This window comes from Bubalus kerabau, chromosome 21 (genome assembly GCF_029407905.1).
Source record: "Bubalus kerabau isolate K-KA32 ecotype Philippines breed swamp buffalo chromosome 21, PCC_UOA_SB_1v2, whole genome shotgun sequence".
NCBI classification, from domain to species: Eukaryota; Metazoa; Chordata; class Mammalia; order Artiodactyla; family Bovidae; genus Bubalus; species Bubalus kerabau.
The window spans coordinates 26395278-26415911 of NC_073644.1; the positions used below are offsets into that span (position 1 = coordinate 26395278).

General features: G+C 38.1%; 1 protein-coding gene across 16 annotated transcripts in view; it reads left to right on the forward strand.

The window, feature by feature from the left end:
• Positions 1 to 20634, forward strand: part of NOL4 (nucleolar protein 4) — a 555347-nt gene that overhangs the window by 494828 nt on the left and 39885 nt on the right. The window contains exon 11 of one of the 16 annotated variants that reach the window (XM_055559240.1): positions 9476 to 11437. The exons of the other annotated variants lie outside the window; for them this stretch is intronic. Coding sequence (XP_055415215.1) covers positions 9476 to 9483 — 8 coding nt within the window. The 3' untranslated portion in view covers positions 9484 to 11437. Of the gene's footprint in view, positions 1 to 9475; positions 11438 to 20634 lie in introns of those variants that run through there. 16 annotated transcript variants of the gene reach the window in all.

Sequence of the window (20634 nt, forward strand, 5' to 3'; positions counted from 1 at the left end):
TAGTGCCTAAAGTAATTCACAGAAGTTAAGCAATTCCCCTGGGTAATTCATAGGTCCTTTATACAATGGGAAGATCCACATAATAAAATAGTATGTGAAGACAGACAACTGTGTGATCTAATTGAAGTCAACGTAATTGGGATTATGCAGTTATTATCTCAGTAGAGTTCCAATAAACCTCAGTGAGTTGTCAAATCATATTCTATAGAACATAGTGGAAACTTCATTTGTATCTAGAGAATTTTCCATCACTGTGTGCATTTTAGTAAGTCCATTTCTCCCATTCATGTTCCTTTAATGAGCTGATTTATCAGATTGTCTTTACACTTTAAATCCTGATTTGTATCATCATTTTGATTATTTTCCATTTCTTTCAAATATAAGTTTATCAATATCTGTGCTATGCAATATGATAGGCATGAGCCACATGTGGCTATTGACATTCAAATTAATTAAAATTAACTAAAACTTAAAGTTCAGTTCCTCAGTCACATTAGGAAATATTCTAAGTGTCCAATTGCCAAAGTGGTGAGTGGTTACTGTATTGCACAGTGGAGAACATTTCAGTCACCACAGAAATTTCTATTGAATAGCATTGATTCTAGGGTTAATTGTCTCACCTACACCATTATATTGACCCTTGATTTGTTTTATTATTGCAGAAAACCTTTTCTACATTTATCCCATTGACTTTTTGCATTTAATCATGTATCATTAATTCTTTAACAAAATAAATAGGGTCAATGAATAACCTTATAAAAACTTAAATGGCAATTCTTAACTAGTAATACTCACAATTCAAACTGCTCACCTTTTAAATACTGTTCAGTTTTTTTTTTAGCTGTCTGAGAAGAGCTCATAACTTGTAACTGTATTTGGTTTAAGTCATCTGATTCAGAAAAGAAATGTTTACCATAGTTATCTAGAGAAACGGGAAGGTATGGGTTTTACTTTGACCTTACCTTCTTAAGAATTTGTTCTGGCTCACTAGCAACATGGAAGAAAGTAGTGTAAATGCATGGATAGAAAACCACCCTGCTCCGGGAGGACCAGCTGGGTGTTTCAGGTGTGAAAAATACATAATTTTTATAGATAAACTGTGTAGATAATGATTTTATAGAGTAGTGCCTAAAGTAATTCACAGAAGTTTAGCAATTCCCCCTGGGTAATTCACAGGTCCTTTATACAATGGGAAGATCCACATGATAACATAGTGTGTGAAGACAGACAACTGTGTGATTTAGTTGAAGTCAACGTAACATAGGTGTGGAAAATCTTTTGGCATAGGCTGGGATTATTTAAAACCAAAGACAAATTTTAAGAGAATTTCATTGTAACAGAATTTGTAATTATGTATTTGGAGACAGCAAGCCTAAACTTCATATATTTGAAATGTGATCACAATTTTAAAACAGTTCATTCTGTTTTTCCAGCTCTTCTCCATACTATAATAATAACCTAGAATTCAACTGAGACCGAATTTTTTTGTCCACATATATAATGAGATAGAGAGTTTCAGGGAGATTTTGCCTTTTTTGTAACTTTTAATGATTGGAAATTATATAAACCATTCTCTGGAAAATGATCTGAATTATATGCAAAATAAAATGAAGCATCTTTCAGTTTATCTGACTGAACCCTCATATCTTCCAGTAGATTTCTGTAGGTCAGGGAGCCTCAGAGAAAGGGCTCTGAATAGAGAGGTGAGTGACCCTGTGTTTTCCCTGCACAGCTCAGCACATATAATTGGTTTCACAGCTCTATATTGATCAGGCTTTTCTGGCAGAAGTGTCCTAAAAGTCTGTTCTCTACAGTAAAATGGATCTTATGTACTCTTAAAATCCTCCTGGGAATTTTGTGTTTGTGCCTACTCACTGAAGATATGGAAAGAAAAGAAGTCTTCATTAGTATTCTCCGACATTTCTTCTTGAGTCTTCTGGTATAACTAACATTCAGGGGCTTTCCAGGTGGCATGAGTTCATTATGGTTGGCTCTGGTTCCTTTTCGTAACAACTTCCTTTGAACTTTGACATGTTCTCTGGGGATCCATCTAAACAAACCAGTTAAAATTTCCTGGCCTCGCCAGCCCTCAGCTCCAGGAAGAAGCTCTCTTGGGGAGTTCAGAATGTTCTGCTTTCCTAGGGAGTCAGAAATACCATTTTCTATATGGAAATTGAATTAGCCACTTTCCATATTCCTCTTTCCTGGGTTAAGGGTATTGATGCACCTTTCTGAAACAGGCACTGGACTGCTCCCTTAGCCTCCTTAGAGATCTTGAGTCTGCCTAACTGGACAGGAGGCCAGAGTTGCCTAATTCTTTTTTTCTCTTTCATGTTAAAAAAAAATTCAAGTTCCAAGTATGAATACAATTAGAGTGCTAACGGCACCCCACTCCAGTACTTTTGCCTAGAAAATCCCATGGACAGAGGAGCCTGGTAGGCTGCAGTCCATGGGGTTGCTAGAGTCAGACACGACTGAGTGACTTCACTTTCACTTTTCACTTTCATGCATTGGAGAAGGAAATGCAACCCACTCCAGTGTTCTTGCCTGGAGAATCCCAGGGACGGGAAGCCTGGTGGGCTGCTGTCTATGGGGTCGCACAGAGTCGGACACGACTGAAGCGACTTAGCAGCAGTAGCAGCAGCAGCAGAGTGCTAATATTTCCTTTTGTGACTTCAAGGCACACAGTCGGGGAGGGAGGAGGGAGGAGGGTTCAGGATGGGGAACACATGTATACCTGTGGCTGATTCATTTTTATATTTGGCAAAACTAATACAATTATGTTAAGTTTAAAAATAAAATTAAAAAAAAAAAAGCTAGTGGAGGTGATGGAATTCCAGTTGAGCTCTTTCAAATCCTGGAAGATGATGCTGTGAAAGTGCTGCACTCAATATGCCAGCAAATTTGGAAAACTCAGCAGTGGCCACAGGACTGGAAAAGGTCAGTTTTCCTTCCAATCCCAGAGAAAGGCAATGCCAAAGAATACTCAAACTACCGCACAATTGCACTCATCTCACAGGCTAGTAAAATAATGCTCAAAATTCTCCAAGCCAGGCTTCAACAATACGTGAACCATGAACTTCCAGATGTTCCAGCTGGTTTTAGAAAAGGCAGAGGAACCAGAGATCAAATTGCCAACATCCACTGGATCATGGAAAAAGCAAGACAGCTCCAGAAAAACATCTATTTCTGCTTTATTGACTATGCCAAAGCCTTTGACTGTGTGGATCACAATAAACTGTGGAAAATTCTGAAAGAGATGGGAATACCAGACCACCTGACCTGCCTCTTGAGAAACCTATATGCAGGTCAGGAAGTGCCGGGAGCCGGCGAGAGACATTCCACTCGTGACAAAGGTCATGAGGAAGGGGGCTCGGCATACGCAAAGGCGGGATCGAGCCTCGAGCCTCGGGAGTGCCCCCGGATATTCTCGAGCATCTACCCCCCAAAAAACCAGAGTCTGCCTACTTTATTGCTTTGTGCTCTCACCTCTGACTTTACTGGGGGCTGTCCCCCACCACCATCTCACTCTCTCTGTCAAAGAGTTACCTTACAGCTCCAATTAATAAAGTTCCTGGGCAATTAGGAGTGTTTAAATCCAAACCCCTCAGATGGCTCTCTAACTCGCCTGACAAGTTTACCCGGACACCTACAGCTATGCATACGATTGTTTACAGTCTCCCAGCCTCCAGAGGCACGGGAAGCTTAAGATATTCAAATAGCTTAGAGCCTCTCAGAGAATTAGAAACTATCAGAATAAAACTAGTAAAAGGTTTCATTGATGAGCCAATGTTTGTTGCCAAGTTTTCACATCCCCTGAATTGTATCCTTGAATGTGCATTAATTAATATAGTTGGTATGTAGAAAAAATAAGTAGTGGCCTTGGTGTTAGTAACTTTAGACCCTTAAGGTAGTAAATTCTTTCCTTTGTAAACCCATTACACATCCACCCTATAGGAACGTAATCTTATCTTCGGAAGATGGCGCCAAACCTTAAAATAATTACTCTTAGAGAAAATAAGTCTTTGTTGATAAGTCCTTGTCAAGAGTCATAAAATGTTAATAGGCCTCTGGCCAGAAGATGATGTAAATCACCATTTGTATACGATAAATCTGCAGGAAAGAAACCCTGGTTTTTGATAAAGAAACCCAGTCTTTGATGCTTTGATAAGCATCAAAGACTGCTGACTTTGCATCCCCTATTATCCTCTATGTGTAACTTAGGGTATAAAAGCCCCTGTTGAAAATAAAGCTATGGGCCTTGCTCACCAACGCTTGGTCTCCCCATGTCATTCTTCCCTTTAACTTCCAGCTGAGTGTCCATCTGGAGCGTGGATATCCTCTGCGACCATTTATTTGCCTGGGCTTCTAAGACCCACTCGAGAAGGTGTCTAAGGTGGGGCACCTTCCGCTATTCGAGAGGGCGCCTGCGGCCTCCGTGGTCAGAGCTAACCTGGTGTCACGGGTTATATTGATTTTCCGCGTAAACCAAGCCACTCAGCTTCTTTTCTCCACTGAATTTTCCTACTGAGCTATCCTCATTCTATTCCTCTTTATTATCTCTAATTAACATTTGAATAGGTCGCCTAGCCGTCTCTCCTTCGAATACCCTGGATCAGCTGGGGCTGGACCTCGGCAAGGAAGCAACAGTTAGAACTGGACATGGAACAACAGACTGGTTCCAAATAGGACAAGGAGTACCTCAAGGCTGTATATTGTCACCCTGCTTATTTAACTTATATGCAGAGTACATCATTAGAAACGCTGGGCTGGAGGAAGCACAAGCTGGAGTCAAGATTGCCAGGAGAAATATCAATAACCTCAGATATGCAGATGACACCACCCTTATGGCAGAAAGTGAAGAGGAACTCAAAAGCCTCTTGATGAAAGTGAAAGAGGAGAGTGAAAAAGTTGGCTTAAAGCTCAACATTCAGAAAACGAAGATCATGGCATCTGGTCCCATCACTTCATGAGAAATAGATGGGGAAACAGTGGAAATAGTGTCAGACTTTATTTTTTGGGGGGGCTCCAAAGTCACTACAGATGGTGACTGCAGCCATGAAATTAAAAGACACTTACTCCTTGGAAGAAAAGTTACGACAAACCTAAACAGCATATTGAAAAGCAGAGACATTACTTTGCCAACAAAGATCTGTCTAGTCAAGGCTATGGTTTTTCCAGTGGTCATATGTGGATGTGAAAGTTGGACTGTGAAGAAAGCTTTGCACCAAAGAATTGATACTTTTGAACTGTGGTGTTGGAGAAGACTCTTGAGAGTCCCTTGGACTGCAAGGAGCTCCAACCAGTCCATTCTGAAGGAGATCAGCCCTGGGATTTCTTTGGAAGGAATGACGCTAAAGCTGAAACCCCAGTACATTGGCCACCTCATGCGAAGAGTTGACTCATTGGAAAAGACTCTGATGCTGGGAGGGATTGGGGGCAGGAGGAGAAGGGGACGACAGAGGATGAGATGGCTGGATGGCATCACTGACTCGATGGACGTGAGTCTGAGTGAACTCTGGGTATTAGTGATGGACAGGGTGGCCTGGCGTGCTGAGACTCATGGGGTCCAAAGAGTTGGACACCACTGAGCGACTGAACTGAACTGAACCAAACTGATAATCTCTGAATTGGTTATCATTAAAACAGTCAAATAATTGTATCAGTTTCCTGCTGGCTTTCTTCTTTCTAAACAACAAAGCCTGATGAATAACTGGCTATAAGTGATTCCTGCAGAATAGTGTTTTAGAAAGAAAAAACCTCCAGCTTTTACATAACTAAATAATAAGGTCCATGAAGGTAGGAATTACACTCCTTCACTGCTGTATTCCTAGCATTCACGACAGTATTTGGCACATAATAATCACTCAATAAACATTTAAAGTAATGAACTTGAATTAAAAAATAAATAAATAAATAAAAATAAAATAAAATGACATGTGACTCGACTAATATACAAAGGCTTTTTCTGAAACCCTTTCTCCCATCCATGTATTGTTGCTAGAACTTGTGGAAGTGGGTGTGTTTAAATGTGCATTCACTCAATGCAACTTTGCCTCCTGAGTTGCTGTTTGGTCCACCCACTCAAGGTTATACAATTAAATGTGTGATGACTAACATTCTGACCAATATCTCTGTGGTCACAGGGAGAAAAATTATTTCTGGTCATTTAAACCCTTAGGGAATACAATCCTCTTGAGAATTCTGAACATATCTAAAAGTAGCTTGTATTCTACTATAGATTTAATGGTTTTTTTTTTTTTAGTTCTATATCTGGCAATATAAAATTCTCTTCATTGTTTTTTTGAGGCAGTATTTTAGGGATCATAATGTTCTCTTAGTACAGTTCCTAAAAACATATTTATAAACACAATGTGTCTTTCAGTTCAGTTCAGTTGCTCAGGCATGTCCAAATTTTTGTGACCCCATGGACTGCAGCATACCAGGCCTCCTTGTCCATCACCAATTCCTGAAGCTTGCTCAAACTCATGCCCATCGAGTTGGTGGTGCCACCAATCATCTCATCCTCTGTCATCCCCTTCTCCTCCTGCCTTCTATCTTTCCCAGCATTATGGTCTTTTCCAATGAGTCAGTTCCTCAATCAGGTGGCCAAAGTATTGGAGCTTCAGCTTCAGCATCAGTCCTTCCAATGAGTATTCAGGACTGATTTCCTTTACAAAATTGACTGGTCTGATCTCCTTGCAGTCCAAGGAACTCTCAAGAGTCTTGAGAGTTCAACATCATAGTTCAAAAGCCTCAATTCTTCGGCACTCAGCTTTCTTTATGCTCCAGCTGTCACATCCATACATGACTACTGGAAAAACCATAGCTTTGATTAGATGGACCTTTATTGGCAAAGTAATGTCTCTGCTTTTTAATATACTGTCGAGGTTTGTCATAGCTTTTCTTCCAAGAAGCAAGGTATTTTAATTTCATGGCTGCAGTCACAATTTGCAATGATTTTGGAGCCCAAGAAAATAAAGTCTGCCACTGTTTCTACTGTTACCCCACCTATATGCCATGAAGTGATGGGACCAAATGCCATGATCTTCATTTTTTGAATGCTGAGTTTTAAGCCAGCTTTTTTACTCTCATCTTTCACTTTCATCAAGAGACTCTTCAGTTGCTCTTCACTTTCTGCCATAAGAGAGGTTTCATCCGCATATCTAAGGTTATTGATATTTCTCCTGGCAATATTGATTCCAGTCTATGCTTCTTCCAGCCTGGCATTTCACATGATGTACCCTGCATATAAGTTAAATAAGCAGGATGACCATATACAGCCTTGACGTATTCCTTTCCCGATTTGGAACCAGTTTGTTGTTCCATGTCTGGTTCTAATTGTTTCTTGTTGACCTGCATACAGATTTCTCAGGAGGCAGGTAAGGTGGTCTGGTATTCCCATCTCTTTAAGGATTTTCTGCAGTTTGTTGTGATCCACACGGTCAAAGCCTTTGGCATAGTCAATAAAGCAGAAATAGAAGTTTTTCGGGAACTCACTTGCTTTTTTCTATAATCCAACAGATGTTGACAATTTGATCTCTGGTTCCTCTGCCTTTTCTAAATCCAGCTTGTACATCTGGAACTTCTCAGTTCACCTGTTGTTGGAGCCTCATTTGGAGAATTTTAAACATTAATTTGCTAACGTGTTAGATGAGTGCAGTTGTGCAGTAGTTTGAGCATTCTTTGACATTGCCTTTCTTTGGGATTGGAATGAAAACTGACCTTTCCAGTCCTGTGACCACTGCTTAGTTTTCCAAATTTGCTGGCATATTGTGTGGAGCACTTTCACAGCATTATCTTTTAGGATTTGATATAGCTCAACTGTAATTCCATAACCTCCACTAGCTTTGTTCACAGTGGTGCTTCCTAAGGCCCAGTGTGTATATAATTCTGAGAAAAGTCATACTATGTTTATTTTTGAGTGTGATCTTTCTAAGCAGATACATTCTTGTGTCTTTATTGTAGTCTCCTCTTTCATATTATCATATTCCATAGTCTATTCTCCCACTACTCTAATTATGGACTGTTCCCATGATTTCTTCTGTTTCCTATAAAATATTAATTGCTTTAATTGCAACCTAAAAAAGCAAAGGTGAGAAATGGGGAGGACGATATTAACTTCTATGGATGGATTTCATCTATCCCATCTCCCTTTACATACAAAAAAGAATATTTTGTCCAGATTCATAGGAATGGTCCTTTTTAACATTTAATTCTCTTGAATGTTGGCAAAGCACATATTTGTCAGGAAATTACTGAAGGCAGGCAGGCACATGTACATGTCTCCAAATACTGCCTCTTAAAATTCTATATTCCTTGAATCCATATTTTTCCCTCCAAGGTTTATTGGCTAAACGGATAATAAAGATAATCTGTCAGTCTAAATACTTTGTATTTCACATGATTCTAGGTTTTCTTCATAGTTTCAGATAATTGTGTGTGTATATATATTTATATATAAGAACATTTTTATTGAGATATAATTGACATATAACATTGGGTAAGTGTAAGGTGTACAATTTGTTGATTTTATATATTTAAATATTGCAATATGATTACCAGCATAGTGTTAGCTAACACCTCTATAATTAAAATAATCATCATTTCTTTTTGGGGGGGTAGAAACAATTAAGTTGTGGTCTCTTAGCATCTCTGAAGTTTAAAATACAGTGCTGTGGCCTATAATCCTGTGCTGTGCATTAGATCTCTAGAACTGATTTACTACTCACTTCAAGTTTGTCCCCTTAAACAGCATATCCCCAATTCTACCACCCTCCACCCCCTGATAACCACCATTCTGCAACATGGCTTTATGAATTAGGCTTTATCTTAGGTTACAACTAAGTGATATCAACAGTATTTGTCTCTCTGTCTGACATCTCACTTAGTATAATGCATTCAAGGTCCATCAGTGTTGTTGCAAGTGGCAAGATTTCTTTCTCATGGCTGAATAATATTCTATTGTGTATATGTATATTTAGTAGATATATATATAGGGATAAACAAGTAATGGCATATAAACAAGTAGTGGCATATGTATGTCATATGTAAGACACCACTTAGGTTGTTTCCATATCCGGCTTTTGTAAATAATGCTGCAATAATTATGGGAGTGGTTATATCTCCTCAATATTCTGTTTTCATTTCCCTTGGATATATCCCAGAAGTAGAATTGCTCGATGATATATTAGTTCTAATTTTTTGAAGAAGCTCCACACTGTTTTCCATAGTAACTGAACCAATTTACATCACTGCCTACAGTGTACAAGGATTCCTGCATCTCTACATCCTTACCAGTGCTTGTTTTCTTGATCCCCATTCTGACCGATAAGAAGTGGTTTTGATTTGCCTTTCCCTGATAGTGATATTCAGCATTGGAATGTACCTGTTAGCCATTTTGATGTCTTTTTTGGAAAAATGTCTATTTAGTTTCTCTGCCCTTTAAGAAAATTTGTTTTATATTGGAGTATAGGTGATTAATGGGCTTCCCTGGTGGCTCAGATGGTAAAGAATCTGCCTGCAATGTGGGAGACCTGGTTTTGATCCCTGGGTTGTGAAGATCCCCTGGAGAAGAGAATGGCTACCCACCCCAGTTTTATTGCCTGGAGAATTCCATGGACAGAGGAACTTGGCAGGCTACAGTCAATGGGGCCACAAAGAGTCGAACATGACTGAGCAACTTTCACTTTCATAGGCTATTAAAAATGTTGTGTTAGTTACAGGTGTATGGAAAAGTGATTCAGTTGTACATATATATGTATCTATTCTTTTTCAAGTTCTTTTCCCATTTAGGTTATTACATATTATTGAACATATTTCCCTGCACTATATAGTATGCCCTTGTTGATTATCCATTTAGCAGTGTGAACATGTCAATCTAAAACTCCCTAACTATCCCTCCACCCCCCACAATCCTTCTGCCCTGGCAACTTTGTTCTCAAGGTCTGTAAGTCTGTTTCTGTTTTATAAATAAGTTCTTTTGTATCATTATTTAAGATTCTGCATATAGGTGATATCATATGATATTTTCTCTGACTTACTTCACTCAATATGACAATCTCTAGGTCCATGCATGGTGCTGCGAATGATATTATTTCATTGTTTTTAATGGCTGAGTACTAGTCCATTTTGGAGACATAAGAGATGTGGGTTGGATTTCAGGGTGGGGAAGATCCCCAGGAAGAGGGCATGGCAACCCATTCCAGTATTCTTGCCTGGAGAATCCCATGGGCAGTGGAGCCTGGCAGGCTACAGTTCATAGGATTGCACAGAGTTGAACGCAACTGAAGCAACTTAGCATGAATGCAATATTCCATTGTATATATGTAACTATAATACATATTCTTTATCCATTCATCTGTCAATGGACACTAAAGTTTCTTCCACATCTTAGATATTTTACACAGTGCTGCAATGAAGATTGGAGTGCATGTATTCTTTTGAGGACCATGTTTATCTCTGAATATATGCCCAGGAGTAGGATCACTGTATCATATGGTAGCTCTGTTTTTAGTTTTTAAGGAATCTCCATACTGTTCTCCACAGTGTCTGTACCAATTTACATTCCCACCACTAATGTAGGAGGCTTCCCTTCTCTTCACACCTTCTCCAGCATTTACTGTTTGTGGATTTTTTGATGATGTCATTCTGACTGGTGCCATTTACCTATGTTTTGCTCTAAGAGTTGTATAGTACCTAGTCTCACCTTTAGGTCTTTAGTCCATTTTGAGTTTAGTTTTGGGCATAGTGTCCAGTACTCTTGCCTGAAAAATCCCATGGACGGAGGAGCCTGGTAGGCTGTAGTCCATTAGGTTGCTAAGAGTCAGACACGACTGAGCGGCTTCACTTTCACTTTTCACTTTCATGCATTGGAGAAGGAAATGGCAACCCACTCCAGTGTTCTTGCCTGGAGAATCCCAGGGACGGGGGAGCCTGGTGGGCTGCCGTCTATGGGGTTGCACAGAGTCGGACACGACTGAAGCGACTTAGCAGCAGCAGCATAGTGTTAAAGAGTGTTCTAAATTCATATTTTTATGTGCAACTGTCCAGTTTTCCCAGCACTGTTTTTTGAAAACTGTCTTTCCTCCACTGTATAGTCTTGCCTCCTTTGTTATAGATTAATTGACCATTGATGTACGGGTTTGTGTCTGGGCTTTTTATCGTTTTCCATTGATCTGTATTGCTATTTTTGTGCCAGTACCATACTGTTTTGATGACTATATCTTTGTAGTATTGTCTGAAGTCAGGGGGCCATTTTTTAAATTGGATTGTATTTTTTTGTTGTAATTGAGTTAAAAGTTTTTATATTCTGAATATTATTCCCTTATCAGATATGTGGTTGGCACATATGTTCTCTCATTCTGTGGTTTGCCGTTTCATTCTGTTGATGGTTTCTTTTGCTGTGCAGAAGCTTTTAACATTGATGTTGTCCCACTTTCTGGGTTTTGCTTTTGTTGTTTGTACTTTTGGTGTCATTTCTGAAAAATAATGGCATAAGCCAATTTTAAGGAGATTCTTCTATTTTCTTTTAGGAACTTTATGGTATCATATTCTTGCTTGTCTTTAGTCCCTTTCAAGCTAGGTTTTGTGAGCAGTGTAAGATATAGTTCCAATTTCAATTTTCCCAACATCGTGTTTTTCAATTGTCCAATGTTATCCCCATTGAGTGGCCTTGGATCCCTTGTCAAAATTAGTTAACTGTATAAGCTGAGGTTTATTTCTAGACTTTTGATTCTGTTCCATTTGTCTCAATTCAGTTCAGTCACTCAGTCATGTCTGACTCTTTGCTACCCCATGAATCGCAGCACGCCAGGCCTCCCTGTCCATCACCAACTCCCAGAGTTCACTCAGACTCATGTCCACCGAGTCAGTGATGCCTCCAGCCATCTCATCCTTTGTCGTCCCCTTCTCCTCCAACCCCCAATCCTTCCCAGCAAAAGAATCTTTTCCAATGAGTCAACTCTTCACATGAGGTGGCCAAAGTATTGAAGTTTCAGCTTCAACATCAGTCCTTCCAATGAACACCCAGGACTGATCTCCTTTAGGATGGACTGGTTGGATCTCCTTGCAGTCCAAGGGACTCTCAAGAGTCTTCTACAACACCACAGTTCAAAAACATCAATTCTTTGGTGCTCAGCTTTCTTCACAGTCCAACTCTCACATCCATACATGACCACTGAAAAAACCATAGCCTTGACTAGATGGACCTTTGTTGGCAAAGTAATGTCTCTGCTTTTCAATATGCTATCTAGGTTGGTCATAACTTTCCTTCCAAGGAGTAAGTGTCTTTTAATTTCATGGCTGCAGTCACCATCTGCAGTGATTTTGGAGCCCAAAAAATAAAGTCTGACACTGTTTCCACTGTTTCCCCATCTATTTTCCATGAAGTGATGGGACCAGATGCCATGATCTTCGTTTTCTGAATGTTGAGCTTTAAGCCAACTTTTTCACTCTCCTCTTTCACTTTCATCAAGAGGCTTTTGAGTTCCTCTTCACTTTCTGCCATAAGGGTGGTGTCATCTGCATATCTGAGGTTATTGACATTTCTCCCTGCAATCTTGATTCCAGCTTGTGCTTCCTCCAGCCCAGCGTTTCTCATGATGTACTCTGCATAGAAGTTAAATAAGCACAGTGACAATATATAGCCTTGACGTACTCCTTTCCCTATTTGGAGCCAGTCTGTTGTTCCATGTCCAGTTCTAACTGTTGCTTCCTGACCTGCATATAGGTTTCTCAAGAGGCAGGTCAGGTGCTCTGTTATTCCCATCTCTTTCAAAATTTTCCACAGTTTATTTTGATCCACACAGTCAAAGGCTTTGGCATAGTCAATAAAGCAGAAATAGATGTTTTTCTGGAACTCGCTTGCTTTTTCCATGATCCAGCAGATGTTGGCAATTTGATCTATGTGTCTATATTTTTATGCCAGTACTATACTGTTTTATATACTCTAGATTTATAGTGTAGTTTGAAATCAATAAGTGTGATAATTCCAGCTTTATTCTTCATTTTCATGATTGCTTTGGCTATTAGGATTATTTTTCTATTTCTGTAAAAAAGTATTAAAGTTTTAATCAGCATTGTGTTGGGTCTATGGATGGCTTTGTGCACTATGGACATTTCAACAATATTAATTCTTCTGATCTGTGAACATGGAATATATTTCCATTTGTGTCTTCAACTTTTTTCATAATGTCTTATAGTTTTCCTTATATAGATTTTCACTTGGTTAAATATATTTACAAGTATTACTTTTAAAAAATTATGTTACAAATGGGATTACTTTATTTCTTTGTCACGTATTTCAGTATTAAACACTTTTAGTGTAAATAAATTGAATTTAAAAAAAAATTCAGCGGTTTCACATTTCATTTTTTAAGATGCCAATGGCGATGTTAATTAATGCTGTTATTACTTTTATTGGAGGATAATTACAATGTTGTGTGTGTATATATATACACACACACACACACATATACATATACATATGTAATACATACACACACCCTCCCTCTTGCACGTCCCTCCCTGCTCCCATCCCACCTCTCTAGGTTGTCACAGAGCACCAGGCTGGGCTCCCTGTGTTCTCTTACAGAATAAAATTCAAATTCATTGCCATAGAAAACACTCATAACTGATTTATGTGTGTTAATTCTGTATTATACAACTTTACTGAGTTTGTTTATTAGTCCCAATAATTTTTTTGGATGAGTCTTTAGAAATTTGTATGTATAAGCTACTAGTATCTCCAAATAATGACAGCTTTACCTCTTTCTTTCTGATTTAGATGCTTTTTATTTCTTTGTATTGCCTAACAGCTCTAGTTAGGATTTCCAGTACCATGTTTAAGAAGAATGGTTAGAGTTTTCTACCACTGAGTAAACTGTTAGCTTTGGTTTTGTCCTATATGGTCTTTATCATGTTGAGGCATGCTCTTTCTATGCCCAATTTGTTGATGGTTATTTTATTTTGCTTTACTGTGAAAAAAACAAAGAAACAACATTTTGTTAAATTCTTTTTCTGCATCTGTTCAAATGATAAAGGAAAAACTTAGTGTTAGTCACTAAGTTGTGTCCAACTCTGCAACCCCCAATCCCTGGTGGGACTGTAGCCCACCAGGCTCCACTGTCCATGGAATTTTCCAGGCAAGAATACTGGAGTGGGTTACCATTCCCTTCTCCAGGGGATCTTCCCCACCTGGGATCAAACCCATGTTTCCCATATTGCAGGCAGATTCTTTACCATTTGAGCTACCCAGGGAGTTGAAATGATAATATGTTTTTCTGACATTCTAGTAATATGAGACATCACATTTATTGATTCTCATATATTGAACCATCCCTATATCTCAGGGATGATATGACCAAATCCCACTTGGTCATGGTAAATAATTCTGTTAATGTGTTGCTGAATTAATTTTACTAATATTTTCTTGTGAATTTTTGCATCTATATTCATTAGAAATATAGATCTATAATTTTCTTGTATCCTTATCTAGCTTTTGTATCAGGACAGTTCTTACAATTTGAAATGAGTTTGAAGTGACCCCACCTCTTCAAGTTTTTGGCAAGGTTTAAGATGGATTGCATACTTTTTTTTTAATGTGTGGTAAAATTCACCTATCAAGTCTATAATGTTTTGATTACTGTAGCCTGGTGGAATAGTCTGAAACCAGTAGGTATGATGCCTCCAGCTTTGTTCTTTTTTTATCAAGATTCCTTTCACTATTCAGCATCTTTTGTAGGTCCGTGTAAATTTTAATATTATTTATTGTAGTTCTGTAATGGCAACCCACTCCAGTACTCTTGCCTGGAAAATCCTATGGACGGAGGAGCCTGGTAGGCTGTAGTCCATGGGGTCACTAAGAGTCAACCACAACTGAGCATCTTCACTTTCACTTTTCACTTTGATGCATTGGAGAAGGAAATGGCAACCCACTCCAGTGCTCTTGCCTGGAGAATCCCAGGGACGGGGAGCCTGGTGGGCTGTCATCTATGGGGTCACACAGAGTCGGACATGACTGAAGCGACTTAGCAGCAGCAGTAAGAGTTCTGTGATAAATGTCATGAGGGTTTCCATAGGGAATGCATTAAATCTGTAAATTGCTTTGGGTTGTATGAACATTTAGAAATATTAATTCTTCCAATCAATGAATATCTTTCTATTTATTTGCATAATCTTTAATTTCCTTCATCACTGTCTTAGTTTTCCGAGTATAGGTCATTCATTTCCTTGGTTAAGGTTTTGATTCTGTTTTAAATGGGATTGTTGCCTTGCTTTTTCTCTCTGATTGCTCATTAGTGTATAGAAAAGCAGCAGATTTCTGTATATTAACTTTGTATCCTGCTATTTTAATGAATTCATCTTATTAGTTCTAATAGTTTTTTGGTGGAAATATTAGTTTTCTATAAATAGTATTATGTCATCTTCAAATAGTAACAATTTAGCTTTTCCCTTCCAGTTTGGACGTCTATTTCTTGTTTTATTCCTATGGGTTGGACTTCCAATACTGTGTTAAATATGAGTGACAAAAGTGGGGATCCTTGCCTTATTCCAGACTTTAGAGGAAAGACTTTTGTTGTTGAGTATGATATTAGCTGTGAGATTGTCATAAATAGCATTTATTACATTAAGAACTTTTCTCTATATACCAATTTTGACAAGAGTGTCTGTTATGAAAAATGTTGAATTTTGTCAAATGCTCTTTCTGTATCTAGAGAGATGATCATGTGATTTTTATATTTTTTTAAATAATGTTTGTATCCCATTGATTTGGGAATACTGAACCATTCATGCATCACTGGAATAAATCCCACTTGGTTATGGTGTATGGTCCTTTTTATATGTTGTTTTATTTGATTTGCTAATATTTTGTTGAGGATTTTTGCATCCATATTCATCACTGATACTGGCCTGTAATTCTCTTTTTGTGGTGTCCTTGTCTGGCTTTGAATAGGATGATGGTGGCCTTATAGAATGAGGTTTGGCGATTTCCTTCCTCTTCAATTTTTTTTTTTTTTAATAATAGTTTGACTTAGATGAATATTAACTCTTCTTTAAATATTTGGTAGCATTTACCTGTGCAGCACACTGGTCCTGGACTTTTACTATTGGGGATGTTTTTATTGTTTATTTAATTTCATTACTAGTAATTCTATATAAATTTTCTATTCATTTTTCAGTCTTGGAAGATTGTACATTTCTAGGAATATACTCATCTTCTAGGTAGTCCATTTGTTGGCATATAGTTATTTATAGTAATCTCTTATGATCCTTTGTTTTTCTGTGCTGTTGATTACAACTGTTAATATTTCATTTCTGATGCTATTTATTAGGGCCCTCTCTTTTTTTCTTTATGAATCTGGCTAAAAGTTTATCAGTTTTATCTTTTCAAAGAACTAGCTCTTTGTTTCATTGATCTTGTCTAATTTTTTTGTCTCAATCTTATTTTTGTTCCAATCATTATTATTTTCTTTTAACTTGGAGTTTTGCCTTTTTCTCTTTTTCTAATTTCTTTAGATGTAAGATTGGATCAGTTATATGAGATTTTTATTGTTTCCTGAGGTAGGCTTGTATTACTAAAAACTTCCATCTTAGAACTGCTTTTGCTGCATCCCATAGATTTAGGAATGTCGTGTTTCCACTTTCGTTTGTCTCTAGTTTGTTGTTGTTGTTCAGTCACCCAGTCATGTCCGACTCTTTGCAACCCCATGGCTAGCAGCAGGCCAGCCCTCTGTCCCTCACCATCTCACAAAGTTTACCCAAGTTCAAGTCCATTGCATTGGTGATGGCACCCAGTCATCTCATCCTCTGACGCTCTCTTCTCCTTCTGCCCTCAATCTTTCCCAGCATCAGGGACTTTTCCAATGAGTCAGCTGTTTGCATCAGATGACCAAAATACTGGAGTTTCAGCTTCAGTGTTAGTCCTTCCAACAAGTATTCAGGGTTGATTTCCTTGCTGTCCAAGGGATTCAGGAGTCTTCTCCAGCACCACAGTTTAAAGGGGTCAATTCTTTGGTGCTCTGCATTCTTTACAGTCCAGCTCTCACAACTGCACGTACCCACTGGGAAGCCCACATAGCCTTGATTATACGGACCTTTGTCAGCAGAATAATGTCTCTGCTTTTCAACACACTGTCTAGGTTTGTCATATCTTTCCTGCCAAGAAGCAAACGTCATCTGATTTCATAGCTGCAGTCAACATCCACAGTGATTTTAGAGCCCAAGAAGTGAAAATCTGTCAATACTTCCACCTTTTCCCCCTCTATTTGCCATGCGGCAATTCTAGTACTTTGGCCACCTCATGCAAAGAGTTGACGCATTGGAAAAGACTCTGATGCTTGGAGGGATTGGGGGCAGGAGGAGAAGGGGATGACAGAGGATGAGATGGCTGGATGGCATCACAGACTCGATGGACGTGAGTCTGAGTGAACTCTGGGAGTTGGTGATGGACAGGGAGGCCTGGCGTGCTGCGATTCATGGGGTCGCAAAGAGTTGGACACAACTGAGCGACTGAACTGAACTGAACTGAATGGGGCCTGATGCCAAGATCTTAGTTTTTTTTAATATTTAGTTTTAAGCCGGCTCTTTCACTCTCCTTCTTCACCTTCATCAAGAAGCTCTTTAGTTCTTCTTTATTTTCTGCCTTTAGAGTGGTATCATCTGCACATCTGATGTTAATGATGTTTCTCCCACCTATCTTGATTCCAGCTTGCAACTCATCCATCGTGGTATATTTCATGATGTGCTCAGCATATAGATTAAACAAACAGGGTGACAGCAGCCAGCCCTGTCGTACTCCTTTCTCAATCTTGAACCAGTCAGTTGTCCCATACAGGGTTCTAACTGTTGCTTCTTGACCTGCATACAGGTTTCTCAGGAGACAGGTAAGATGGTCTGGTATTTCCATCTCTTTAAGAGCTTTCCACAGTTTATTATGATCCATACAGTCAAAGGCTTTGGCATAGTCAATGAAACAGAGGTAGATTTTTTTTTTTTAATTCCCTAGCTTTCTGTATGATCCAGCAAATGTTGGCATTTTGATCTCTGGTTCTTCTTCCTTTTCTCAACTCAGCATGGTCATCTGGAAGTTCTTTGTTCACATAATGCTGAAGCCTAGTATGCAAGATTTTAAGCATGACCTTTAGTAGCTTGGGAGATGAGTGCAATTGTCCCATGGTTAGCACATTCTTTAGTACTACCCTTCTTGGGAATTGGGATGAGGACTTAGGAATGTTGTGTTTCCACCTGAATTTGTCTCTCTGTATCTTTTTTATTTTGTATTGATTTCCATGACTCATTGATAGTTTAGTAGCATATTGTCTGGCTCCCTGTGTTAGTTTTCTTCAGTTGTTTTTTCTTGTTAATTTCTACTGCTATTTTGTCGTAGTTGGAAAAGATGTTAGATATAATTTTTATCTTTCTAAATTTTCTGAGGCTTCTATCTGGCTGAGTATGTGATCTACCTAGAGAATGTTCATGTGCACTGCTGCTTTTGGATAAAATGTTCTGTATAAATCTCTAAAGCACAATGGGCTAAATAATGTATTGAAGGCCAATGATTCTATATTGATTTTCTGTCTGGATGATATGTCCATTGATGTAAAGAGCCCTACAATTACTGCGTTATTGTGAATTTCTCCTTTTATGCCTTTCAGTATTTGCTTTATATATTCATGTGTGTCTTTGTTGGGTAAATATATATTTACAAGTGTTCAATCTTCTTGTTGGACCGACTTCTTCATAATTATGCAATGCCTTTCTCTGTGTCTTGTTACAGTCTTTATTTTAAAATATATTTTCTCTGATATAAGTGTTGCTACCCCAGTTTTCTTTTTATTTCCATTTGCATGGCTTATCTTTATCCATCCCCTTTCAGTCTGTATTTGTCTTTAGATATAAAATAACCCTCTTGTAGGCCACATATATATGGATCTTGCTTTTTTATTCATTCTACCGTTTGATGTCTTTTGCCTGTAGCATTTAATTCATTTACATATCATTATTGATAGTTATGTACTTATTGAAATTTTGTTGTTTTGATTGTTTTTGCAGTGTTTTTTCCTTTCTTCTCTTGTTCTTTGTGATTTGATGACTGTTTTTGATGTTATGTTTGGATTCCTTTCTCTTTATTTTTTGTGCACCCATCATAGATTTTTTTTTTTTTTTGGAGAAGGCAATGGCATTCCACTCCAGTGCTCTTGCCTGGAAAATCCCATGGACGGAGGAGCCTGGTGGGCTGCAGTCCATGGGGTTGCTAAGAGTCAGGCACGACTGAGCAACTTCACTTTCATTTTTCACTTTCGTGCATTGGAGAAGGAAATGGCACCACACTCCAATGTTCTTGCCTAGGGAATCCCAGGGATGGCGGAGTCTGGTGGGCTACTGTCTATGGGGTTGCACAGAGTCAGACACGACTGAAGTGCCTTAGCAGCTTAGCATAGATTTTTGGTCTATAGTTTCCATTAGCTTTATTTGTAATAATGTAGATAGAGGTATCTATTTTAAGTTTATGATCCCTTAAATTCAATACATTCTAACAGCCCTAAATTTTTACTCCGCTCCCTCAATGTTTTTGACCTATTTTACATCTTTTTGTTTCATGTATCCCTTATCTACCTATTGTAGATATGCATGATTTACTACTTTTGTCTTTTAACCTTTCTACCTGCTTTATAAGTGTGTGATCTGCTGCTTTTTTTTGCATTTGCCTTTTCCAGTGAGTTTTTTCTTTAATAATTTTCTTATTTCTAATTGTTGTCTTTTCTTTTTTACTTAGGGAAGTTCCCATATCTTTTCTTGTAAAGTTGGTTTAGTGGTGATGAACTCTTCTATCTTTTGTCTATAAAACTCTTTATCTCATCTTTAATTCTGAATAATAACCTTACCAGGTAACATATTCTTGTTTATAGTTCTTCTTAAATTTCAGAATTCTGAATTATCATGCTTCTCCCTTCTGGGCTATAAAGCTTCTGCTGAAAAGTTAGTAATGGTCTTATGAGACTTCTCCAAACATAAATATTTGCTTTTCTCTTACTGCTTCAAATATTCTTTATCTTTAATTTTGGCTATTTTTTATTAGTTTTTCTGTGAACTTCTTTGAGTTCATCTTGTTTGGGACTTTCTGTGATAATTGGATGTATTTTTCTTTCCAGGGCTAGGGCATTTTTACCTAATATTTTTTTCAGCATATTTCCTGCTCATTTCTTGCTCTCTTTTCCTTCTGGGAACCCTATAATGTGAATGCTACTATGGTTAAAGTGTCTTTAAAAATTATTTTCTTTTTTGTTGTTGTTCAGCTTGGGTGATTTGAACTATTGTGTCTTTCAGATAACTGATCTATTTTTATGTATCATCTAGACTTCTGTTGATTCTCTCTAGAGTTTTGTTTGGGTTTCTTTTGTTTGTTTGTTTGTTTCAGTTAATTGTATTTTTCAGCTGTGATCGGTTCTTTTATTTTCTGTTTATTGGTATTTTTACTGTGCTTATCCATTCTTCTTGGAAGATCAGTGAATACGTTTGAGAGTTTTGTCTTATCTTTCATTTGGAACATATTCCTCTGCTTCCTCATTTTGCCTAAGTTTCTGTATGTCCGTATGTCTCCCAGTCTTAGAGAAGTTGCCTTGTTGTAGGATA